General features: G+C 46.0%; 2 protein-coding genes across 3 annotated transcripts; both read left to right on the top strand.

Moving 5' to 3' along the window:
* Window positions 1-1,360: 1,360 nt before the first annotated feature.
* Window positions 1,361-24,853, top strand: LOC118849678 (acrosin binding protein). 2 transcript variants are annotated; one of them, XM_036758621.1, is made up of 11 exons: window positions 1,480-1,556; window positions 2,032-2,247; window positions 2,478-2,572; window positions 3,139-3,241; window positions 6,076-6,343; window positions 6,794-6,962; window positions 7,642-7,821; window positions 7,973-8,140; window positions 18,167-18,309; window positions 19,135-19,227; window positions 24,078-24,853. In XM_036758621.1, exons 1-11 carry the CDS (start codon window positions 1,514-1,516, stop codon window positions 24,121-24,123), a joined length of 1,524 nt encoding a protein of 507 aa, XP_036614516.1. In that variant the 5' UTR covers window positions 1,480-1,513; the 3' UTR covers window positions 24,124-24,853. The 2 variants fall into 2 exon arrangements, with proteins under 2 accessions (XP_036614517.1, XP_036614516.1); XM_036758622.1 differs by lacking the exons at window positions 18,167-18,309; window positions 19,135-19,227; window positions 24,078-24,853 and adding exons at window positions 12,526-12,609; window positions 13,133-13,599 and having other exon boundaries at window positions 1,361-1,556.
* On the top strand, window positions 21,158-22,536 carry LPAR5 (lysophosphatidic acid receptor 5). The gene has a single exon (XM_036758623.1). The coding sequence runs from the start codon at window positions 21,246-21,248 to the stop codon at window positions 22,347-22,349; it is 1,104 nt and encodes a 367-aa protein (XP_036614518.1). The 5' UTR covers window positions 21,158-21,245; the 3' UTR covers window positions 22,350-22,536.
* Window positions 24,854-25,352: the final 499 nt, after the last annotated feature.

The following is a 25,352-nucleotide window of genomic DNA, read 5'->3' as shown; positions in this document are numbered from 1 at the left end:
AGCCCCCTAAAGGCTAGGGCAGATCCCATCCAAGTACCACATGAATGTTTTATTTGATAGAAGTATCATGGTAAGGTCTTGGGAAGACCCAAGTTCAAATCTCTTTTTGAGACTTGTTAGCTCAGTGATCCTGGATGGGCAAATCACTTATCCTCTTCTCCTTGAACAACTTTCCAGGAATCTGCCAAATCATAAACTACTTGTGGTATGGATTGGCAGAGAGGAATATAAGGGCTTTCTGCAAGACACTACTAGGCTTGGGGGACACAATGGCAAATGAAACTGCCTGCACTCTCAAGGGAGTTGTGTGATCCACGGGGGGATGTAGTAATAGCTAGTAGTTCTGTAATACTTTCATTTGCAGTGATAGATATCTAGACATACATATGTTACTATCTCAGATCCTCACAACCATGAAGTAGGACTATTATGATTTTGCAGATAATTTTACAGATTAGTTGGCTGGCCCATAGAGCGGGTTAATGTGAGGCACGATTCGAAATCACGTCTTGATAAATCCAAGCCCATTACTCTAACCACCCAACAGCCTCTATACAAATAGACTTTGAAGAATGAGAAGATAACCGGGATCACCACAGGCTTCACAGAGGCGGTGGCACCTGAACCGAGCTGATGAGAGAAATGACACCAAGCACGGGGAATGCTTGCAGATACCCAGAGGTCGATGAAGTGTCAAATGTGCCTCAAAATATAGTGTGAAAGGGGTTAATAAACAGAGAGGGAAGGCTGGAAAGGGAGCTGGGGGTCTAATTACGAATGTCTTTAAAGGCCAGGCCACGGGGCCCTGCTGAAGCCTCGAGCAGGGGAACGAAGACCGTGCCTTAGACACTGCTTGGGTGTCTGGATAGTGCATGATCTCACGGTAGAGGCCGGTCAGAAAGCTGTGGCAATGGAAAGCCCCGACCGTCTGCGGGTCCGTGTGGCGACTGCATGGCCTAGCCCAGGCCAGGGACTCGATAGCCGTTGGGAGGGCGAGGAGAGGCCAGGGATGACGCTAACATTAAGACCCCGAGTGCGGCAGCGCCCTCGACCGAAAGAGAATCCCTCCAATTAAAATCCGTATTGACTATCCCGGTTCTAATTCCAACTCTTCCCGGTCCCTCCTCTCATTCCCACTATCTTCGGGCTCCGCCCTTTACGCTGAAACCCACTTCCTTCTCTTTTACCTAGCTGTGCCAGGCTTCCGTCCTCGACCCCGCAGGTCCCGGCCACGCCCTACTATGGCCTAGGCCCGGCGCCTTCCCGCCCTACTCCATCTTCTCCGAGCCAGGCCCCGCCCCCGTGGGGGGGAGGGGAGCTCCTTTATACTCAACAGGCCACGCCTCCTTCCGCCCTCCCCACTCTCGAGACCGGTCCTTTTCACCGTCTCCAGGGCCACGCCTCTGGTTCTCATAGGCCCCGCCCCCTACCCTGCTCCGTTTTGGGCCAGTTGAGGGCTGGCGAATGAGGTAGGAGGCTAGCGTGGACGTCAGGCGGCCGAGCCTCCAGGGCCATGAGAAGCCAAGCTTCCGGCCTTCCCCTCCCCCTCCTGGCAGGTGAGGCCTCCTCTCTCCTGCAGGACAGCCTCCTCTGGGGAGATCTCTGCCGATACCCGCCTGGCCCCTTCATCCTCTCTCTGGAATATCCCGCCTTTGGAGAGCCCCGAGAGAGCTGTGCCCCTTCTGTCCCCCGAGGTCCCGCGCTCTCTCCCCACTTGCTCGATACCCAGTGTCTCTAGTCTCATCTCTGGTGTTCAATTTTTCTCTGGAGGGTGAGGCCCAGGGTCCCCCATACTAGGCCTAGGGTGGGTGTTGGGGGCAAGAGGGCGGAGTCCTGGGATATCTTCCCCTCCTCTGTCCGTTCACTCATCGTCTACCTTTCTATTCATCTACCATACCAATCCATCCGTTCATCATCCACCCATTTCTGTCGTCCATCGTCCATCTTATCCATCCGTCCATCCATCCATCTACCCATTATCCATCCATCCCTCCGTCATACATCCATCTGTCTGTCTGTCCCTGCCCGCAGCGATCCTGCTGGCCCCAACACCTGCCCCATTCCCGGCCCCAGACCCCGTTGTCCCTGGCGCCCCACTTTCTCCAGCCGAATACGAGCGCTTCTTCTCAGCACTGACCCCAGCCTGGAAAGCGGAGACTGCCTGCCGCCTCCGGGCAACCCAGGGCTGCCAGAACCACAAACTTGTTCAATTGGATCAATATGAGAACCACGGCACCCTGCCCCAGGGTGAGCCTCTAAGCAGATGAAGACTGAGGGAAACTGAGGCACTGGGGGGAGGTGAGGGCTGGGGGAACCAACCACCCAGCCCTGCCTTCCTGTCTCTGGGGAAAGGAGGGCAAGGGGCATCACACTGAGACAATAGCCCCTCATTCCTGAGGTGGGCAGGAATGATGTTTTCTCTTCTGTTCACCACTTCCAACCCCCTGTTCCCTAACCCCCAAACCCTAAATCCCCAGGCTCTGTCTGCACAGACCTACCTTATGCTTCCTGGTTTGAGTCCTTCTGTCAGTTTACCCAGTACCGTTGCTCCAACCGACTCTACTATGCCAAGGTGAGGTTGGAGGGGAAAAAGTCTTTGTGTCCAGGGGCGGCATCAAGAGAAGAGAGAGAAGTCAATGTGGGAGTTGGAACTCATGGGGATGGGGGGGGGGGTGCAAATCTGGGAAAAGGTATACTTTCATAGTCTGATGTTTTGCAAATTGCTTACACAGTGGAAATACGGGGTATTTCTTGTGTATTCAAGCTGCATTCAAACATCCCTGTTAACTTGATAGCATCAGAAATAAGAAAAGCAGAAACAGGGAGGGAGAGAGTGGGCCTAGACAGAGCCAATTTTTTCTGTTTCTCTAAAGGGATCCCAGTGATCTAATTAAAATGTTAAGCTACAATATATAGATGTAGCTCAGATACACTAATACACTAATAACAGGGAATCCCTTCTGAGGATTCAGCCTTCTGAAAGGATCCCATTTTATCACAGCCTAGGATCTCTTGGGGGGACATATTGACAAGGGGCTGAGGAATAAGGGGGTGGGGCACCCAGTTTGGGGAAGCCATCCCCAACCTTCTACAGAGAGTCTTTTGCTCCCCATCACTCCCCTTCTTTTCCGTCTGCAGAGGGTCTTGTGCTCCCCGTCACCCCCACCTCTCTCATCCCCTGAGACCTTTACCGAGATGGACAGCACAACAGTCCCTCTTAGCCTGCCCCATGTCACAACAGGTGAGCTCCCTCAAGCAGCCATGAAGATTTTGATCTCATCCCCAGTAAGGGAGCAGGATGTATGTCTGCTGGTAGGGCTGCTGTGGATATATATGTAACCCCTGTCCCAAAGCCCTTTGGTATGGGACTGTCTCCTCATTTGTGGAGATCAATGCCCCACACCTGTGTGAGGGGCAGGGCAGAGTTCACAATAGCAGAAGAGAGGGCAATTCTACTCCCATCAGACTTTCTTCGAGACTCTTTTTGAGTCTATTCGGGTTCTGCGACGATTTCGGGTATTTCTGGCATCCTGCTCCAAGAGAGAAGATAGACAATACCAAACTCTGCTTCAGGTTGCTGAATAAGACTCTGGGAAGAAGCTGACATGAAAGGAGCTAGCAACCTCTGTCATGTCCTTATCCCCAGCTTACTACCCTTGAGACTTCAGGAAATTTCTCCTTGTGTAAGGTCTGGGATTCTCTCTCTTGGTTGAGCTGAGTTACCTTGCTCCCAATGGAAGAGCTCCTTCACTTAGTATTGTCTGGTATATTTTCTCTTGTATACTTTCTCTGATTTCTGTGTTGCTCTCAACTTGGAGATTTGAGTTTCTTTGCTAGTCACTTGTATGTTCATTGTGAAAATGGCATTTGGTGGGAAAGTGGTCAAACCTTGGATATAAAGCTTGGGGTCCTACTTTCCCCATTAAGAAATAGCAATCAGAAGTTTAGCTTGAACCTGAAACCACATCCCCTAGATTAATAATATTTAAGGGAGCAAATAGACCTAATTCTAGCCCAGTACCTCCTCTCTATGAGGAAAGCACAGTGGCCAGGCTTCTGACTCCAACCGCTTACTTCTGACAGAAAATAAAGTTTCCCTTGGAGAAGAGTTGGGGGAGAAGAGGCTAGGGATGTCTATTCTGCCTCCCTTCAAGCCACACAATGACACCCTTTATATCTATCTATATGTTGTGTGCTGTGTTTGTATATGACTGGCCTTATGGGTCGGCAATAGCTATCCCCAAAGTTTTCTCCTTCACCTGCACATTCTACCTTTGGGGGGGGGGTACAGCATCTTAAGCTAACACCTTCACCTTGGTTCTTTGTTTTGTTTTTGTTTTATAGATTTTTTTCAATTAACAAAAATCTGTTTTCTGCTTTCCACACACATACTTTGAAAAAGAAAGAAAAACAAAACCTTTGTAACAAATATTCATAGTCAAGCAAAACAAATTCCCACATTGGTCAAGTCCAAAAAATAATTTTCTCATTCTATACCTGAGTCTGTCATCTTTCTGTCAGGAGGTGGGTAGCATATTCCATCATAAGTCCTTAGGGAAAATAGTTAGTACAGTGTTGTGATTTGTCCTTTGTTCTCAAATAGAATCATGACAACAGGAAGGAGATGTCATGACTTGAAGTTGAATTGGATTTAAGTGAGGGAGGGCTGTGCAAAGTCACCAGCCTCACTTTCTCCTCCAGAGCCATCTGAATCCAGTAGCCAGATACAGATCAGGACAACTGGAGATGACCCCAGAGTGCAGTGATCAGAATTCTAAAGTCCTTCAAAGTTGTTTGTTGTTACCATGTTGTTGTTGTTGTGTAAATTAGTCTCCTAATTCTGCTCACTTCACTTTGCATCAGTTCATATGAGTTCTCAAGTTTCTCTAAAACCATCCCTCTATCATTTCTTGCAGCATAATAGTATTCCATCACATTCATATGCCATAACTTGTTCAGCTATTCTCCAATTAATGGATACTCCCTCAGTTTCCAGGTCTTTGCCAACGCAAAAAGATGGGTCCTTTTCTATTTTCTTTGATCTCTCTGTTTATAGACTTAGCAGTGGTACTGCCGAGTCAAAGAGTATGCACAGTGTAATAACTTTTGGGGATATAGTTCCAAGTTGCTGTCCAAAATGGCTGCACCACCAATTCACAGTGCCACTAAGACTGTATTAATGTACCTGTTTTCCCATAGTCCCTTAGCATTCGTAACTTTCCTTTTTGTTTTTTTGGTCAACTTTGCCAATCTTATGGGTGTGAAGTAGAACCGCACAGTTGCTTTAATTTTCATTTCTGTATTTTAATGATTTAAGGCATTTTAAAATTTGGTTATTAATAGCTTGGATTTCTTCCTCTGAAAACTACTTGTTCATATTCGTTGACCATTTATCATTTGGGAAATACTCTTATTCTTATAAATTTCCATCTGATCCCAATATATCTTGGATATAAAACCTTTAACAGAGAAATGTGCAGCAAAAGTTTTTGTTTTATTACCAGTTACCTTCTTCCCTTCTAACTTTAAGTACATTTGGTCACCTTGGGTCTTTGAATGGGCCTCAGTTTCCTCTTCTGAGTTAAACTAGATAGTCTCAAAGTTCCTATAGATCCAACATTCTTTAATTTAAATATGGTGGTGGTGGTGGTGGTGGTGGTGATAAGGAAGCAAGGATTAAGGAAGAAAGAGGGGAATGGTGCTAGGTGTGGTGGGATGGTGTCAAAGACAGTACTTCCCTCTCACCACCAGTTTGCCAGTTTGCTATGTCCTATGTGGAATATGTATTTTTAAATTATTTTAACAATAGTATTTGTTTCTATACTTGACACATTTCTGAATCCATGCTTTTTGCATCTATAAATGTCCGTGTCTGATTCAGTCTGTGTTTATTTCTGCCTATATATTTAGTTGTACACCTATATGCACATGGAAATGTTCAGGTGAATGTGGGTAGAGTCAATAGCATATTGTCAGTATGAGCCTGTAATAGGGGAGAGAAAGCTACAGAGGCTGCCCTGCCTAATTGTTCCCCCCCTTCCATTCTTTTCTCATCTCTTTCTTTCTCCATGGCAGAAGAGACACTGAGCCCTGAAACTTATCTGCCCTGGCATGAGCAGGTTCACACTGACATGGGGGAGCTACTACAGTCTTCCCTCTCTTTGGAAAGGAAGAAGAGTGAGGCTCACACAAAATCTCCCAATCTCCCCTTCACCAGCCAAGTGAGAGAGGAGGACCCTAGCCCTGCAGTAATCGAGGGCATCAGGGAACTCATTCGATCAGCCCAGGCCCTGGGGGGCCAGAACAAGACCACCCAAGAGGATGAAAATGATTCTTCTGGAAGGTAAAAGATAATGAGAGGTTCCCTCAAATACCACTCTGTGGACTTATGTAGCAGTCTCAGCTCCCTAGGTCAAGCCACTAGGACTTCTGTGACTGATTTATTATCCCACCCCCTACTCTGCGAATTCCAGGACTTGATTTTATAGGCTCTGTTGGCATGGGCAAGAGGGAGAGGGGTCATGTGCCCATTCATTTCAGTGGCTGAAAATCTGGTTCTGGTTCTGCAACCTACAAGTCACTTTGTCTCTCCTAGCCTCAGTTTACTCTTCTGTAAAATGAGAGAGTTAGATGAAATTATCTCTAAGATTCTTTTCAAGGAGTTAGGCTTATGGCCCTGTGTTGGGTGGCTAATGGAAGGAGAATTATGGGTATATAGTTTACTTTTTATTTTGTAATTGCCTCATTGCTTTCTTTTGTCTTTATGTCATGGTGCATGTCTTTCTGCCTACAGCACTTTCCCCACCCCTCCTCAGACATCTTTCCCAAGTCTTCTCTCTCTGCATGGGGAGGAGGCCCTGTTGGTATTGTGTTACGCAATCCTTTCAAGCAGCTGCCCTGCTATCCCTGTGACCAAAGCCTGGCAACATATTGAAGAACAGATTTATGGCTTCGGGAACACGGTATTCAATTCAGCTTGATCGAGCAAGAATGTATTTAGAGTGCCCAGCACTGTAAAATATAGAGTGTGGCCTCTGTCATTTAATATGGCCTCTGTTAATTAACTCCTACCCATTCTGCCTGCACTATTATGCCCTCTCCAACATGACATCCAATTTTTAAAATTGCATTCAACAAACATCACTTTTAGTGCCTGTTACGCATTGTGCTAGACTATGAATTAACTCATTTCTGATTCTTCCCTTTTTCTGTAAAGGGTTTTTCCTTTCATACCTTTGTGAATGAAAAGTCAAGACCTCTTAACCTGAAATCCATTCCAGAGTTTGCAGGGACTTAAATTTGGTTGTTCAGATCCCTAAATTGATGAGACCAGACTCCAGTCCTGGAATCCAGCTCTGCACCTTTCCCCTTGGCATTTCCCAATCCAATTCTCCTCTTTTTCTCCCCTTACTTACCCTGAATCTTACTTCTGATACCCAGAGAACCTGGATCCCATTCCAGGGAGCCTGAGACCTGGATCTAGTTTTATTGTCTACCTATTTGTCCTGGCCCATTTAGCTGCATATTTTCTTCTTCATCTTTTGTAAGGTCTTTACATCTAGAATCAATTCCCAGAGGTTATTCTTGGGTGGGAGAAGACTAGCCCAGCATTTCTCTTTTCATAGCCTTCTCTGCCTCCAGGTGTGTGACAGCCTCGGGCGACGACACATGGACACTTGCCAGTTTTGTGCATTCTGCTCCCTGAAGCTAGAGCAGTGCCAGTCAGAAGCATCTCTGAAGCGGGAGCCTTGCAATGAAGCCCACAGTGAAGAGTTTCTCAGCCCCCTGCTCTCTGCCCAGGCTACCACCACAGGCATCCAGGTACCTAGTTTAGGCAGCCATGACCATAGGGAACTCATTGCTGGGGATAATCATAGCTCTGGGGCTCTTTTGGGAGGTAGGATCGTGGTCTTGGGGTAGTGCTGAGAGGAAGGTTTAAGGAGGAGAACTATACATTTACACTGTATTGCAGGTGGGCCCTAAAATGGAGGGCCGGTATTATGGCCTGGAGTTGTTTGGGGGGCTTCGAATGGACTTCTGGTGTGGTCGGCTGGCTATGAAGGGCTGTGAGGACACCCGAGTCTCTAGCTGGCTGCAGACTGAGTTCCTCTCTTTCCAGGATGGAGATTACCCCTCCAAGGTCAGAAATTTTTCCTGTGACCCATCGTCCTCTGACTTCTTCACCACTCAACCATTCTGTTGCAAGTCATACATAGATCATAGGTCTTTGAAAAATACCTTAGGGATCATCTGGTCCAGACTCTTGATTTTTTGAGAAAAAAAGATCACAGAGGAAATAAGTCCCAGCTAGGTTAAGTGATTTGCCCACTGTCACAGAGTAGCAGAGGTAGATTCAGACCCGTCTTTTCCAAATTTAGAGCATTTCCAATATGCTTTACTGTTGCTTGCCTATGGTTTAGAGAAGGAGATGAGATTTGGGTTCTATATCCAGCCCTCACAATGTGACCTAATTATCTTTCACTTGGCTCAATAACTTTGGAAACAAAAGAACTGTACTTTCTTCACTTCACCCAACCTCCCTTTCCCAAAGAAATGGGAAGATTAATTTCTGTGCCTGCAAGGAGAGGTAGGGTCATAGAGCAGTAGAAAGTTTACTGAACTTGGGACCTTTACCAGCTCTGCCATTAACCAACTGTTTCACCTTAGAGAAGTCACAAAACTACCCTGGGCCTCAGTTTCCACATCTGGAAAATGGATGATTTGGACTAGGTGATCTCAAAGGTCTCTTTTGGTTCTAAAATCCTATTATACAGACTCCTAAGATCATAAATTTAGAGTTGGAAGAGACCATCAAGGCCCACAAGGCTGTCAAGTGTGATTTCCTTATTTTACAAATAAGGAAACTGAGGCATCAAGAAGTTATGACCTTCCCAGAGTCACACAGCTAGTAAATGTCTGAGGCAGGATTTGAACCCAGTTCTTCCTGACTACAAGTCTAGTTCTCTGTTTATTATACCATGTTCTGCCTCCTTTCCTTCTCCCTTCTTCCACTAGTGTTCTGTTTCCTCATCTCACTGACCCAACCCTCACCCTACTTTCTGAAATCGCCTTTTTTTTCTACCAGGCATATTACCTATGGATACTTCCCATATGGATACTTCCCCTCTCCCTCCTGCTCCACATCCCTTCAGCAAGAGAAAGAGAAGCTTAAGTAAACATAGGGAGGCCAAGAGGGAATTAGTAGTTGCCCCATTACTCAGTCCTTAGCTACTAATCAGAAACACTGAACACCTTCCACCTTCTCATCATCTCCAGAAAGATATGCTTTCTCCTCTCTAGTAGGTACTATGAACTCTCTCATTGATGGACCAACCCCACTTGGTTATTGTTTACACCCTGATTGATTGAGAGTAAATGTCAATAGGAATTGTTTCTGTTTTGGCCAGAAAATCTGAGGGTCTTCCCCTCCCAGTTGGATTTTTTTTTTCTGGACTAGGTTAAAGAGACCATTTTTGCCTCATTTTTTAAATCACTAAATGGGTGTTGCCTCAGTCAAACTGAGACCTGCTAAAGACCTTGGCTTTAAGTCTTCCACCAAATCTGGGGCCATCTCTAGTTGTCCGGATGTGTATCTGGCCACTGGACCTAGATGGCTCCGGAGGAGAAAGTGAGACTGGTGACTGCACACCCCTCCCTCACTTAAATCCAATTCGCTTGCATGTCACAGCATCACCTCCATGATGTCATGGTTTTCTTTGAGAACGAAGGACAAACAAGAACATGAACTGCGAAGCACCCCCAACCTCCCATCTCCTTACTGGAGACCAATCACCACCACCAGTTCTGTTCCCAATCCCTTCTCCTCATATCCTCTACTCTAGCCACTTCCCCAGGAAGAGAATCCCCAGCAGCCACTTCTCACCCTTCTCGGCTTCTGGTTCTTCCCCCTAGCAATTCAGCAGTCAGTGAGAGGAAGCTTAGTATCATGGAAAAAGCACTAGGCTTGGAGACAGATTACTGACCCTTCTGCCTACCACCCCTTCATGTTAGACAAGTTTATTCACTAGAAAATGGGGGCAATAATAACTGGCACTATGTCTCTCACAAGCTTTTTGTGAGATTCAAATGAGATCATGTTTGAGGAGGACTGTATAAATGTGGGGTATTATTACTGGGACCTGGAGAAGAGGAGAAGGTGCTTTGGACCTGCGGTGTTTGGGAGGATGAATTAGAGTCCCTCATATCCTGCTTCCTATGACACTGTTCTAAGAAAATGAGAATGATGGTTCATGGTGGACAAGAGGGAAAGAGGACAGCATATTTAGGTAGATTCAGAACTGGTTAAGTGACCGGTGGTGATTAATGAATTAGGGTCAGAATGGGGAAGGACATTAGCTAAGTGAGCTGCTGGGGCTCTGTGCTATTCAGTGGTTTGGATTTTTTCAATTATGTAGATGCTGGAATGAGCATCATGCTTTATTTATCAAATATGAAGATGAAAGGGAGCAATAGCTATTAGAAGCTCATATTTGAAAAGTTCTAAGGTTTATTCAGCACTTTCCTAGTGAATGGAGTGCAGGACTTGGATCCCACCTTGGAGACTTTCTAGCTGTGAAATCATCATCAAGTCCCTTGTTGTCCCTGAATCTTGGCTTCCTCTTCGCAGAATGGGGATAATAGTAGCCTATCTCACTGTATTGTTGTGGGAGGCTTAAAGGAGAAGACAGATAAGCAAACAAATAGTTTTGTTGAGATTTGAGAGAGGCTGCTCCTCTCAAGCATGGAAGGAGTTCCCACATTGAGGTTTCCCAGATTCTTTCCAAAGATGGGTATCACCATGTAGACATATTGAATTTGCAATGCACCAGAAAACCCAACTCATTTTCATGTAAATGTTTTCTAGCCACATATTCCCCCTTTCTTTAATCATACAACTGATGCCAACCCAAGGGTAGGACTTTATATTTATCTCTATCAATATGTTAACCTAATGGGTTTGTGCTGTCCATTAGATTTGACCCATCACTTAAGCTCCTCAAGATCTTTTTGGAGTCTTTTTCTGTCATTTATGTTTGCTAGAGCCTATGTGTTGACAGGCAGCAATGGTGAAGTGAGAAAAGGACCAGACTTGGAGTCAGGGGACACAGGTTTGATTGTACAACTTACCTCACTCCTCTGAGCCTCAGTGTCTTTATCTGTAAAATGGAAACAGTCTTACCTTGGCTGCCCCACAGGGTTCGGTGGTCCTAATAGCTGATACATAACAAAGCACTTCCTATGCATCATTTTCTTTGGTCCTTACAACCACACAACCACCCTTTGAAGTTGGTGCCATCCCTAACCTCATTTTACAGATGAACAAACTAAGGCTCAAGAGAGGTTACATGATTCGCTATGGATCACCCATTCTCTAAGTGTCAGAATCAGTACCGGAGCCCAGATTGTCCTGACTCCAAATCCAGCATTCTAACCATTAAACCAGATTAGGGAAAACTCCTACGACGGGTAGGGAACCTGCAGCCTCAAGGCCACATGTGCCTTCTAGGTCCTCGGGTGCAGCCTTTTGACTGAGTCCGAGCTTTACAGAACAAATCCTTTTATTAAGGGGATATGTTTAGGCGAAGTTTGGATTCAGTCAAAGGGGTGCACTTGAGGACCTAGAGGACTGCATGTGACCTTGAGGCCTCAGGTTTCCCGCACCTGTCCTAAGCGGAGTAAGGAGACTGGGAGACGTGTCTTACAAGCATCCGTTAAAGGAGCTGGCTGTGGTTACCCTGGAGAAGCAAAAACTTAGAAGGGACATGGTAGCGTCTTCAGATCTTTGAAGAACTGCGGTTAAAAACAAGGAATTAAGCTTGCTATACTTAAACCCTGGTAGAGGGCAGAACTACAAATCATGAGTAGAAGTTACAGAGAGGCAGTTCTTGCACAATATAAGGAAAAACTTTCCAATAGTTTTTGTTGTTGAATCATTTTAGTCACGTCCAACTCTTCATGAACCCATTTGGGGTTTTCTTGGCAAAGATATGGAGTGGATTGTCATTTCCTTTCCAGGTCCTTTTACAGATGAGGAAACTGAGGCAAATAGTGTTGAGCGACTTGCCCAGGTCACACAGCTAGTAAGTGTCAGAGGCTAGATTTGAACTCAGGTCTTCCTCACTCTAGGCCTGGCACTCTGTCCACTGCACCCCCTAGCTGCCCTACAGTTGGAATGGTTCAAAAGTAAGATGGGCTGTCCCAGGAGAGAGTACCCACCCAAGTCTTCAAAGAGAGACCAGATGTCAGAGATGCTTAGGTCTGGGCTAAACTAGACGGCCATTGAATTCTCTTTCCACTAGAGAAGTTTGTGTGACAATGTAGAAAGGGCATAGGATTTGGAATCAGACATAAGGCAATCAGAGTGTGAGCCCTGGCCCTGACACTTATTATTGGGACGACCATAGATGGGCAAGTCATCTCAGCTTTTTTGGTCTCAGTTTCACCATCGGTGATTTTTGTAATGGAAATGTGAGTTGTCGTTTTTATTCTACCCCCTTACCCTCTGATCCCTAACTCCTGGTCTAGATCTGTGACTCGGACTATATGCAGTACCCCAACTACTGTGCTTTTAAAAGCCACCAGTGTCTGCTACGTAACCAGGACAAGAAGGTGAGCCCATCCTGGATTTGCCCTACCCCAACATAGACCTCATCCCTAAACTGAACCCCCGCAGCGTCGCCCCGAGCAGGCCAGTCTCTCGTGAGCTCTTCTGAGAGCAGCTAGAAAGCAGAGAATAGTTGTCTCCACCCACACCTCCTTCCTCCTTTTTTATTCCAAGCCTCCATCTAGAGCCTCTTCATTGATTCCCTAATTCTTAGAAAAAAACTAGGTGTTCCCTAGGTGAGAAATGGGATAAGATAGTAGAGGGGGTTAGTGGAGGCAGTTAAATGTAGTGGTGAAAGCATTGGATCGGGAGTTAAGAAACCTGGTTCTAATCCTTGTTCTTTGACTATCATCTATGTGACTGTGGGCAAGTCAGGGCTTCAGTGTCCTCATCTGGAAGATGACCAGATGGATGGTCTGAAAGGTGCCTTACAGTTCAAGCATTCTGTGAGTTTGAGTCTGCTCCTTCCCCTCCATCTTGCGTCCTACTGTCCCATACCCTTCTCTTCCTTTCATAATATCCACCAAGGTGTACCGCCTGAGATGTTTGAAGAATGAGACATATTCAGTACTGAACATAGCCAAAGGCGAGGAGGCTATACTGCTCTGGAGCCAGGAGTTCAGCAGTGTAACCCTGGGCCATGGGGGATGAACTTGGAAACCAAAGAGATATCAGAGGTTATGGTCCCTTGGATCCATCCCAGTGCTTTTCATTGTCTAAGCTTTGTCCGCTCCCAGCCCCTTCTCCAGCCTCATTCCTTCAAACACACCATCCCTCTTGGACCCTTTGGCAAGATCCTTGTCCCTCAATCTGGCCTCAGCCGGTCCAGCCCTCCCAGCCTCTTGTCATCTGGCCCCTGACCCCACTCTCACATCATTCGTAGGAGTGAGGCAACAGAGAAGGACATTTGCTGTTGTGATGAGGAAATCTACCTGCCTTATACCTGTGCTCCCCAAAAAGGTGCCTGTAAATAAAGCATTTATTTTCAGTCTTGGATCCCATTTTATCCGTGATCCCTTTGTCCTAGAGCTGCATGAAAATCCTAGGAAACCTCTACCCCATGTCATATAATTAGGTTGTAGAGGAAAAACCTGTCTCATCTAAGGGGTATAAAGGAAGCAACTTCCTGCCATTGGAAGTTGAAGGTCTAAGCAAATTTGGAGGTTGTGATTAAAGCAGATCTTCGATCCCATTGATCCAGAAGTTGGAAGTGTTGCACATCTCTGATGCCTAAAGGTATCCCTGCATCTGGGCAGCCCAAGAGTCTCTAATGTCTTCCATGTAATTAATTAATGAAGTATTTATTAAGCACTTACTATAAACCAGGCATTGGGCTATGCACTAAGGATACAAAGAAAAGGGGAAAACAGTCTTTTCCCTCAAGAAGTTTACATCCTAAAGGGGGAGGCATTCTGTAAATCAGTCTATATGAGATAAATACATAATATATGTTTGAGAGGGGAAGGCACTAGCTGCTGCGGAGATTGGGAAAGGCCTCCTGAAGGAGGTGTCTCTTAAACTGAGCCTTAAAGGAATCCAGAGATTCTAAGGGTCAGAAATGAGGAGGGAAAGCATTCCAAGCGGGGAGGGGGTGAATGGGACAATGGGAGCTGGAGATGGGGTGTCTTGTGTGAGGAACAATAAGTCCCAGAGTATGGCTGGATTGTGGAGGACATGTTAAAAGTCTAGAAAGATGGGGAGGGGCTAAGTTGCAAACAGTTTTAAAAGCCAAATAGAGGAGTCTTTATATGACCCTGAGGAAACAGGAAGACACCTCAGTTTAATGAAGGGGGTGGGCAGGGGGAGGCGGCACGGTTAGTTAGACTTGTGCTTTAGGAAAATCCCTTTGGCAGATATGTGGAAGATGGATTAAAATGAGCCGACACTTGAAGCAGAGAGTCCACTGCAGGAATCCAACTGAGAAATGATTAGGGCCTAACCTAGCAGTTTGCGGGTGTGAGTGGCCAGAAAGACACAGAGGGCTGATCATGGTGGCAGGCACCTGTAATCCCAGCTCTTAGGCTGGTGGATCTGAGCTGCAGTAAACTGTACTGATAGGCCATCTGAATTAAGTTCACCAGTGAGCCCCGTCAAGCTGAGGACCACCAGGTTGCTTGAGGGGCTGCTTGTAAATGGACCTGATCAAAACTTAGAGTGTGACCCTGTCCTGAGCTTCCAGCATGGGCAAGACAGGGAAGCTATCTCTCTCTCTTTTGTTTTTTTTTGGTTTTTTTTGTGAGAATAAAGGGGACAGATACTACAAACATCTGTTGGCAAGAGATTAAAATTACATGAGACATGGGTTTAGAGGGAAAGCTATGAGTTCCGTTTTGGTCATGTTGAGTTTGAGATGCCTGTCCTGTGGGACATCCAGTTTGAAACATACATTAGGCAGTTGGGGATAAGAGACTGGAGCTCAGGACAGAAAGAATGGGCTGGATAAATATATCTAGGAATCATTTACAAAAAGAAATGACCGAATCCATGGGGGCTGAGGCAGGGGGCAAAGGGACATTGGTTCATTTACCTTTCTACCCCTTCCCCAAGGAGGAGAAAGCCCTGCTCTGAGAAACTCTGCCCTGATATTTGCCCAGCCTCCTCACTGGATAGTTGTCCCACCCTCATATTGGTGTGACTTCTTTTATTAACCTTTGACATTTCCTGAGTACTAGCAGTCACTGGGTAGATCCTACTCCAGTGCTAAGCAATCTTACAGATCCAAAGAAAGGAGGAGATGCTCTCAGAGGAAGAATGATGTGAGGGCAACTGCAAAGAGGAGCAGAAGCAATGCTTATTATTCATTTGGTACTTGCAAAGTGGGTATGTCAGGAAGTCTTTCCAAAAAAAAAAAAAGTGTTTATGTGGAGGAGTTATCTGAAGGCGGGGAAAGTCTTCGTTTGATGGGCAGGGAGAGGCAGGTCTATGTGTGCATATCTATTTCTGTGTGTGTCTATTCCTTTGTTTGCATGTATCTGTTCCTGTGTGTGCATGTATCTATTCCTGTGTGTGAATGTATCTATTCCTGTGTATGCATCTAAATATGTCTCCCTCCCCCTTGCTTGGGATCGGTTATATGCTGGGAACAGGAAAAGGACATGCCAGGATATGCTAGAGTGGGTGTGTTTAAACCTGCTTCTAGAGCAGGTCCTACCAGCCCAGCTTGGAGAGTGCAGCGGAAGCAAGAACCAGGTATCGGCAGAGCAGTGGTGAATACAGGTATGGGGGTGTCACTGGCAGGGGTGGGGTGAACCCCATAGTAGTGCACACAGAACCCCTAGGAAGGGGAGTCGGGAAGGTGATGATTGGCCTCTGGTCCCTGGGAATGTATTTGAATGAAATACAACTCAAAAGAAAACCTCCGTTCATAGATGAATAGAGTCAGGCCCCAAAGTTTTGAGACCTGTATCTGGGAAACTCCTCCCTAGAAAAGCCCTCTCTGTGGCCCAGGGTCTCTTAACGAGGCATGGTTCTTTTGAGTTCCCTGTCCCAACTCCCTACTTCTATGTTCCTCTTGATGCCTGCAGTCTTTAGCAGCCTTCTAGGTTTCTCAGGGTTTTCCAGTAGCATTGCCCCACCCAGTTTTATTTTCCTGGGTCAATACCCTATACTTGGATACTTTCCTACCACGTCTATGCTATTCCCCTAAGATCTTCACTGTCACCTAGGCTGACAGGAATATGCTACCCCTTTAGGGTAACTGCAGTGCAACGGAAGGCTTCTCAAAATGCTGGCTTAGCTCAGAGGTAGCTAATAGGGGAGGTGCTGTGAGAAGGAGACTTTGGGGTAGACGTGGTTTCATGGCACTGGTCCAAGCCTACATGGAGGCAGTTTCTAACTTGTCTTCATGGGGCTAGTCTCTTTTGTGTGCAGTCTGTACCCTTAGCCACTTTGTTCCTGAACTCTGACCTTGGGGAAAATGAAGATAAGGACAGGTGGGGAGACCCAGAGAAAGGCTAATCACAACAGTTCATATTTATATTTCACTTTATTATATTTACATAGTGTTTTCTGCATAACAACCATATGAGCTAGGTAGGGTAAATATTATAAATCAATTTACAGATGAGGAAACTGAGGCTCATAGATATGAAGGGACTTGTTTGTAGTCACAAGACTAACAAATGACAGGAATCAAATCCAGATCGTTGAGACTCCAATTCTTTGCTGTCTCCATTATACTAGGTGACCCTTGTACTCACAGACTAATTCACCAATCTTAGGGACACATATCCTCATACCTTGTGGAAACACTAAGGCTCAGATCCATCTCTAGACACAGACTCTTCCAATCTGATCCAGTCCCTCCAGATTTCCAAGATCATAGTCCATCCTCACAGACTTTTTACACTCACTTATATCAGGGAGGAGAAGTTGTGTGGGATCTGAGTGCTGAATCAGAGGAGTCAGGGGATGGGGGAGCTGCAGAAAGCTTCATTGAAGAGCTGAGACCCGAGCTGGGCCTTTTATGTGGGCTGACTTAGCCTGACATTTACTAAGGGCATCACATCAAACACATTCTCATGAAGGTCATACTTCATGAATCAAAATAGCCATTCCTCTTGGTAGATTATTTGTTGTCTGAGCTGTTAAAAATAGGGAGTTAGGAAGTACATATAACATCCAGAAAGAGGGTGAGGCCAGTTCTCAGGAGGCTGAGCCGTGGGCCACATCCAAGGTGGCCAATAGAGAGGTCAGAATAGCTAGGAACATAAAAACTTTCTCTGGAAGAGACCTAAGAGCTCGTCTTGTCCAAAATCCTCATTTTGTAGCTTAGGAAACTGAGGCCTAAAGACATTAAGTGATTTGCCCAAGGTCACACAATAAGTGCCAGAGCTAAGATTCCAACTCACATCCTCTCAGTTACTCTTTCTGTTGCCTCTTGAAAAAAAAAAAAAGAAAAAACCCTGGCCTCAGACTAGCTCTAAGCCCCCATGGAATGAAGACAACAGTGATAAAGCGGTTGTTTGGGTGATAGAAAGAAAGAAATGGATTTTAGGAAGGGTAGAGAAGGACTAAAACAGACCTTTGGGTTGGAGAGAACAAAGAGAACAGAGAAGGGCTAAAACAGAACTTTAAGTTGAGGAGAACAGAGGTTTTGGGTCTGGGCTAAGGACAGTGATGTGGTAGAAACTAGGAGCCAGCTCCTTGTTGCAGTGCATAAAACACTGGACTTGGAGTAAGGCAGACCTGAGTTCAAATCCTGTTTCATACACTGGCTAGTTGTATGACCCTGGGCAAGTCACATCTTCTGTGTCTCATCTATAAAATGAGGTGGTTGGATTAACTCTTCACAACTTCAGAAAAATCAGTAATCAGTGAAACCGGAGGCAATCTCTGGGATCCATTTAATAGGATCGTATATCTGTAGCTGATAGGGACCTCAGAGGCCATTTCAACTGCCTCATTCTACCGATGAAGACACAGAGGTTGAGAGGTTAAATGATTTAGCCACATCACACAGGTCCCAAGTAGGAAAATTGAATCCAGGCCCTCTAACTGCAGACTTAGCATGCTTTGCACTGCCTCATCCTGCCTCTCATTTTCCCTGTGATCCTTCCCCAGCCTGTCTGTACCTCTCTATCCCATGGAAAGGGTTACCTCCATCATCCTGGAAGACCCCTCCCGGGAAGAAGGCAAATGGATTGCTCTTCGTGCAAGAGGCTGAATGTGATTTGTGGGTGCTTTCCAGAAGTGTTGGAACAAAGGTTTGCAGAAAATCCATGTCTGTACTGTGAGCCAAACCTGCTGTTGCAGAGCATCAGGGTGCCTGAGGCCTGGCTATTCAGGGGGCCAGACAGATAGCTTCTAGTTAACACCAGCCAGAGTGGGTAGACGGCTGTGTATTGTCTATGATTCCTTTGAACCTAAACCAGAGGGAATAGTTTCAACTTATTAGAGTAGAATTTGAGGACTGGCAGAATAAAGCATTTCCTGACTGTCAGGGTGATGAGATAGATACCAGTAAGCAATCAAGACTTTAATAATCTTTGGATTCTTCAGCCTCCCTCCTCTCTGAGGCTAATCCAGAATGGAGCTAGAGAGGGTAGCTGTCTCGGAACTCAATTACCAGGACAGTAATCCTTCCCATAATATGCTAATTATAACAATAATTCACATTTATGTAGTACTTTACAAAGCATTTTCTCAAACCATTGAAATCCAGAAAGTTGTGAGAGAGGGGTGTAAATCCTGGAGCTATAGGAAGGAGAGTCCTTTTGGGAACCTGGGGAGAAGAAGCCAAGGAGCCAGAGGGATGACTCTGAGATTTTGTGCCAGTAGGAGCTGAGATGGTGGCACTTCCATTAGAAATGAGGAAGTTGGGCAAAGTGATTTTCTGTTTCTGTCTGACAGATGCGCACATCTTCTTGCTCCCCACCTCAGCCCAGAAACTTTTTCCTTTTCCTTCCCTCCCCACCAACACCACCAGCCAATAACCATCGACCAATGGGGTACCCAATGTGGGGGGGGTGTGGAATGGAGGAATTCTTGGGCCTGTGCTATCTCCCTCATACTTCCTGTCTGCTGCACAGGACAACCCTGCCCTCCTCGCTTATCTCAGCAATGCGCAGAGCCCAGCCCAGCTCAGAGGGCACTGAGATGGAGCACAGGGACCTACTGGACAGGTGAGAAGACTGTGCCTGGCGCTGGGGTAAAAGTGGGAGATGGAGAGGGGAGGGAGCGTGGGACATTCAAAGGAGGGTTGCTGCATGCTGGAATCTGTATGGGTGATGTGGGAGAAAGTTGCCCAGGAGGACTGAGTCCGATGGTGTAAATCTACCTCACTGTGGAGGATATGTGTCAGCTGCATTTTCTGTGTATATTTGTTTGTATGAGTATGTGGATGTAAGTATGTACCTGCGCATGTATATGTGTAAGCTCCTCGAGGGCAGGGTCCAGGTTCTAGCACGATGCTGGCTACAGGGTAAGCACTCAATAAATACTTGCTAACTAACTGACCATTTCTGTGTCCCCTGTTTAATGGGTCTGTACATTTTACTAGTTTATGAGTTTTAGTGTACACTTCCTTGTTACTGGGCTTGCGTTTCTCTCCCTTTGCATGCTCGTTCTTTGTACCTGTGAATCTCTGTTTGCTCCCTGGTTTCAGATGTGTCTGGTGAACTGAGGCCACAGGACTGGGCCAGCTGTTCTGTCTCTGCTCCCCGGCCCATTCTCTCCTACCTGCATTCTCCCTCTTTCTTCCCCCCATATGTATATTCAGGGCCTTCTCTTTTTACAAGATGTGTTGGTTAGAGGACGGAAATTTCAGCTGCTCCCAACCTATTCCCTTCTCCTCCCCCACCCATTTCAGTTTTCCTTCTCTTTCCCATTTGGCTTGGCACAGTGCCCACCTGCTCCACTGCAGGGCCCTAGGGACTAATCAAGTCAGAGAAAGGGATGGGGAGGCTAGGGGAGGGAATTAGGGGAGATTGGGGGAAGAGTGGAGCTCAGGAAACCTAGAGAATTCCAATATACAAAAAAGATCAGTGAAGGGCTGATGGTTTGGCTTTACCATACCAATTATTTTGGGGGGGGGGAATGAGTTTTGCTTTTAAAATAGTAGTTCCCCTAGTTCATTTACGCGTTTAATCAGCATTTGTTAAGTGCATATTGTGTGCCAAGCACTGTGTTTACAAGTCATTAATGACTTGATGGGGAGGGCCTGCGGAGACCCTAGTACAACATAATAATATGATAATAATAGCTAACATTTATATAGCACGAACTATGTACCAGGCACTATGCTAAACATTTAACAATTACTATCTAACCTTTAAAAGCGTTAGGAGCTGTAACATATTGTAGAGCTGTCCTATAGGAAAGGCTGCTAAAGCCCTCTCAATTGGAATGGAACTTAGAAGGAAAATTGTATTCATATAAAGCTTTTCAGGAACCCAGTATTCTACACACTTGTAACATGGCAATTGTGAAGGTGACAGGATGTGGTTAAGAGGCAGTATATGTCTTTGGCAGGATATGACAGCCATGTCCTGGTGTTCTGATCAACCTAGCAAATTCTATCAAGTCCCTACTGTGGGCAGAGCACCGGGTTAGGGGCTCTGGAAAGGGGAAGGGTAGAAAGGTAGAAGATGAACCCCTTAAGAGTTTACCATCTAATTGGAGAAACTTTATGGAGATGTAGTGGAAAGAGTGCTCATCAACCTGCCAGGAGATTGGAAACTGAGTACTTAAATGCTCCGAGGATTTCATAAATAAGGGACAAGATTGTATATGTGTGCTAAAGAAACACTGGCTTCAACTAAGAGGGAAAAAGGGAAGTAGGCTGGTTTATGTGTAATTTCAATTAGAGAAAGGAGGAAATCAACTCATTTATATCTGGGTACAGATTTAGGCTAACCTTAAAAAGTAGTGGGATGGTTTCAGGACTTTTGGGAAAAAAAATAGAAGACTTACTTCCTGTGCTTGCTTCAGGTATTGAGTATGTCATGATATGCATATGTGTATGTCCTTTCTGGCTATTCAACCTGGGCTTCCTTTCACATTTCAGGTCCCCATTGTAACAAAAGAGGAGCACTGGAATATCTGGTTTCTCCCTGTTCCCTATACTCCATCTTGGTCGTGCCTGGCCCTTCCTGCCCGGCGTGAGGGATAATGTCCTTAACTTAGCTCATCTATCGGGGAAATGTTGGCCAACAACACCTCCAGTGCCTCTATCCCCATGTGTCCTGACTACCGCTTTTACCACCACCTACACCTGGTGGGTTATAGTCTGGTGCTTGCTGCTGGTCTACCCCTCAATGCCTTGGCACTGTGGGTTTTCCTTCGAGCCTTACGAGTCCACTCAGTGGTCAGTGTCTACATGTGTAACCTGGCAGCTAGTGACCTGCTCTTTACCCTTTCTTTGCCCCTACGTCTCTCCTACTATGCCCTTCACTACTGGCCCTTCCCAGACCTCCTGTGCCAGACAGCAGGGGCTACCTTCCAGATGAATATGTACGGCAGCTGCATTTTCTTGACCCTCATCAATGTGGACCGCTATATTGCAATCGTCCACCCACTGCGTCTCCGCCACCTACGCCGGCCTATGGTGGCAAGACTACTCTGCCTAGGAGTCTGGGCCCTGATCCTGGTGTGTGCTGTGCCTGCTGTTCGGGTCCATGCCCCCTCACCCTGCTATTATAAGAACATCACTGTCAACCTGTGCTTTGAGAGCTTCAGTGAGAACTTGTGGCAGGGCGGGCTGCTGCCCTTGGTACTTCTTGCTGAAGGGCTGGGTTTCATACTGCCCTTGATAACTATGGTCTATTCTTCTAGTCGGGTCTTCTGGACCTTGGCCCGGCCCAGTACCACCGGGAATGAACGCCGTAGGAAGACAGTGCATCTTCTACTGGCTAACCTGGTCATTTTCCTCCTGTGCTTTGTGCCCTACAATACCACCCTGGCTGTGTATGGACTACTTCGGGGAAAGCTGGTAGATGCCAGCTCTGATGCCCGGGACAGGGTGCGCGAGGTATTGGTGGTGATGATAGTGTTAGCTAGTGCCAACTGCGTCTTAGATCCCCTCGTATACTATTTCAGTGCAGAGGGCTTCCGAAATACCCTTCGAAGTCTGAGAACTAAACGATGGGTAAGAGTCAGTGCTGCCAAAGGGCCTCAAGGACTACCTGGGCATCGGGAAAGTGGCACAGCCTCCACTAATGCTGAAGATGCCTCTCACAGTGAGCTGCTCTCACTTACACCTCTGGAGAAGTCCTTCAGTCAGTCCATCAAGGATTCAACCACCTGAGCAGAAACCCTGGCTAAACTTCTCTCTTCAACTCCCTTCTCATCCCCATTATGAGACTGCAACTGAGCAAGGCATGTGGGGAAGAGATCAGGTCCCCAGACTCAGATTTCAATCTTAGCCCTTATTTCCAGAAACAAAATATAAGTCTAAAGAAGAAGGAGTGCTATGGAACCATCTTTCTTGAAGAAGAGGAGGAATCCTTCCCTCCTTCCTCTGCCCAAAGATAGGGATACCTGGATGCCCACTTGAACAACCTACTGAAAAGTCTCCTCACTAGAGTTTTTCTGTAAGTGGTGCCTCCTCATGCCGCTGGGCCTTGGAGGGGTGGGATGGGGTAGTCATAAGGACTAATAAAATTGGAGGTAGGAAATCGTTCTCTTCTTTTACAGAGTCAATTCCTCTTTGTTGTGTGGCCTAGAACAATTCATCTCTAAGCTCTGATGTGGGGCAGTAATGGGACAAGGTCAGGCTTGGTTCGTGGCAAAATTGTGAAGTAGAGAAGTTATCATCAGAGTTCCTGATCTCCTTTCGCCCACACCCAACACAAATGCCCCGTGCCTTCATCTACCATGTTTCTTCTGCCTTTAAGAACAAAATCAACTGATCAATTCATTTGCCTTACCTAAGTGAGAGCTGTTCAATGGACACCGTTGGCACTGTGTTATTGAAAGATTAAAAATAGGATTACAGGGAGAGGGCAGTGCTTAACACAAAGGAATGTGGCAATAATAGTGGAATCTCCTGCATCGTTGGGGATCGTTTGGATGTGGGGAGGTGAAGCCGGGAGCAGTAGGGTAGAGCTTGCTGGCTGCCCCAGCTCGTACAGAAAAGAGAACCAGAGGGAAAGGAAAGGGAGAAATGCCCCATGTCAGAAGCTTATCCTGAAGGCTGCAGTGGGGAGAGAGAGGGGAAGGGAGGGTGGGCAGGAGAATGAGGGCCTCCCACAAGCAGGAATCGGCTGGGCTTCTTAGATTGTTGACATGCTCCCTGGCCCCGCTGCCACACCACCCACACACTAACACCCACCCACGAAAAGATTCCAACCAGAGGAGCAAAGTGAGGTGTTGCATGTATCTTCTGCTTCTGTGTCAGCGTCTGTTTCTTTATGTGTATTTTTCTATGTACATGTTACCCAGCATGTGTGTATTTCTGTCTCTCTGTGTCATTGTCACTTAAAGAGGGTCTTCTGTGTGTCCTTTTGAGGTCATTCCGAACTGTGTGATTTTTAAGGGTAAAATGACCCCTGGTGGCCAAACTGGGGAATTGACTCAGACTCCTCTGCCCGCTCTCTCCTGTTGAACTAGGAGGATGGCTGGTGGTTAGTGCCCTTAATGGCTCTCATCTTGCCACAGGGAACCAGGTTTGGCACCCTTCCTGGGACAGTGCAAGCTCCTACAACAAAAGATATGGGCTCCTTTTGCTCTATGGGCTCCTTTCCATAGTTTCTATGATACTAACAGGGCAGAAAAGGCGTGGCCACAAATCCAGGGAAATGGATAAGGTATGGGCTCACCCTATTGGTGGGAGGTACCTCATTTTTTCATGGAGAAAGTGAGACACTAAGTGGAGGTGGGTCCCCCCCACCCTTGAGTCCTCTGCCTGCTCACCGTCTTCGGGTGCTCTGGGCTTTGAGTTCCTTTTTGAAGGAGCTCATTTCCTTCCCTAATACCAGCTCACAAATCAGTTACATTGCCTTCTTTCTTCTCTTTCTGTCCTCTCCTCTTCCAGAGGCATCATGATCCAGTTGGAAAGAACACTATTTGTCATCAGATGACTTAGGATCAAATCCTATTTCTGTCGTTACCTGTATGACTCTTGGGGTCTCAGATTCCTCATCTGTAAAATGAGGAGTGAAAAGGGGACTCTTTTACAACTCTTACCAAGTCTAAATCTATGATTCTATGATTCTCACACCTTAATCTCCGGATCTCATCATGAAAAAAATCTGAAGAAGGAAGAAAAAGTCTCAACTATGATACTTGTATGAAAGAACTCCTCTTGTCTGACCCACAGCTTCCTTGTTGTGCTCTGGATGCCATTACATTTTTTCTCCAACTCGTGTGCCTGCAATAACCTTCCCGGGTATCCATCTCCATCTCTGCCCCCAATTCCACCTTCACTTTTGTATTAACACAGCCCTTTATGCACATCAGCGTGTGCAAGCTCTCTGGAGCACCATCACCCACACGTATGTACACACAAATGCCCTGCTTCCTCTTCCCTGTTTCATAAAGTTAGTCTGATTATGAGTTACATGAAGTCCATTTATGTGAGGAACTGCTTTGCACTCTGACTTTCTCTAGAGTTTAGGAAAATAGTGGGCTCGGACAGCAGCAATCTACATTAGCACACTAGACTTTCTTATTTCATTTTCAGGGCTTGTTGGGTCCCCTCCCTACTCCCTGAGAAGATTCATCAAAAATATATATTTAGTCCACAGAACACAGGAAAAATGCTCTGGGGTGTTCCTGTGTTGGAAGAAGGGGGAAAGAAACCTCTACTGAACGCTTGCCCAAAAAATCTGCCTCAACTCATGTTCTCATGTGCAGTTAGTCAATTATGTTCTGTAAAATAAGGAGAGAATAAGAGCATCTTTTTTTTAAGTAAAAATTTGAGGACAATTATTTCTTCATTAGTTTATTCAACAAATGTTTAAATACATTCTGTATGCAGACGACAATGTTAGATGCTAGAGAATATGCAAAGTGCAGTAAAAAGAGTCTGTCTTTAGGAAACTTACAGTGTCATAACAGGTATGCAGATAACTCTAACACACTAGACGTGCATTCGAAAGGGACAAAACCTAGCTAAGAACTGAGAAGAGGGGCAAAAGCTTCAAAGAGGAGGAGCCACTGGAGTTGGATTTTAAAATTGGGATGGAATAGGTAAGAGGGGAAGGAAAAACATCACAAATATTAGGAACAGTCTGAACAAAGGCTAGTGGAAAGAATTGCTTAGCGCTGTAGTGCATGTGTATGATGATTCATTGAAGGAACTGAGATG

The sequence above is a fragment of the Trichosurus vulpecula genome, chromosome 5, assembly GCF_011100635.1.
Source record: "Trichosurus vulpecula isolate mTriVul1 chromosome 5, mTriVul1.pri, whole genome shotgun sequence".
In the NCBI taxonomy this organism is placed as follows: domain Eukaryota; kingdom Metazoa; phylum Chordata; class Mammalia; order Diprotodontia; family Phalangeridae; genus Trichosurus; species Trichosurus vulpecula.
This window is presented reverse-complemented; position numbering and strand designations above follow the sequence as displayed.

What these genes read in the sequence shown, in the direction of transcription:
- LPAR5 (XM_036758623.1), top strand. Translation starts at nt 21,246, where the DNA reads ATGTTGGCCAACAACACCTCCAGTGCCTCTATCCCCATGTGTCCTGAC.
- LOC118849678 (XM_036758621.1), top strand. Translation starts at nt 1,514, where the DNA reads ATGAGAAGCCAAGCTTCCGGCCTTCCCCTCCCCCTCCTGGCAG. An exon ending in ACCGACTCTACTATGCCAAG is followed by an intron (nt 2,573 to 3,138) that starts GTGAGGTTGGAG and finishes TTCCGTCTGCAG; the next exon opens with AGGGTCTTGTGCTCCCCGTC. An exon ending in GAAAATGATTCTTCTGGAAG is followed by an intron (nt 6,344 to 6,793) that starts GTAAAAGATAAT and finishes TTCTGCCTACAG; the next exon opens with CACTTTCCCCACCCCTCCTC.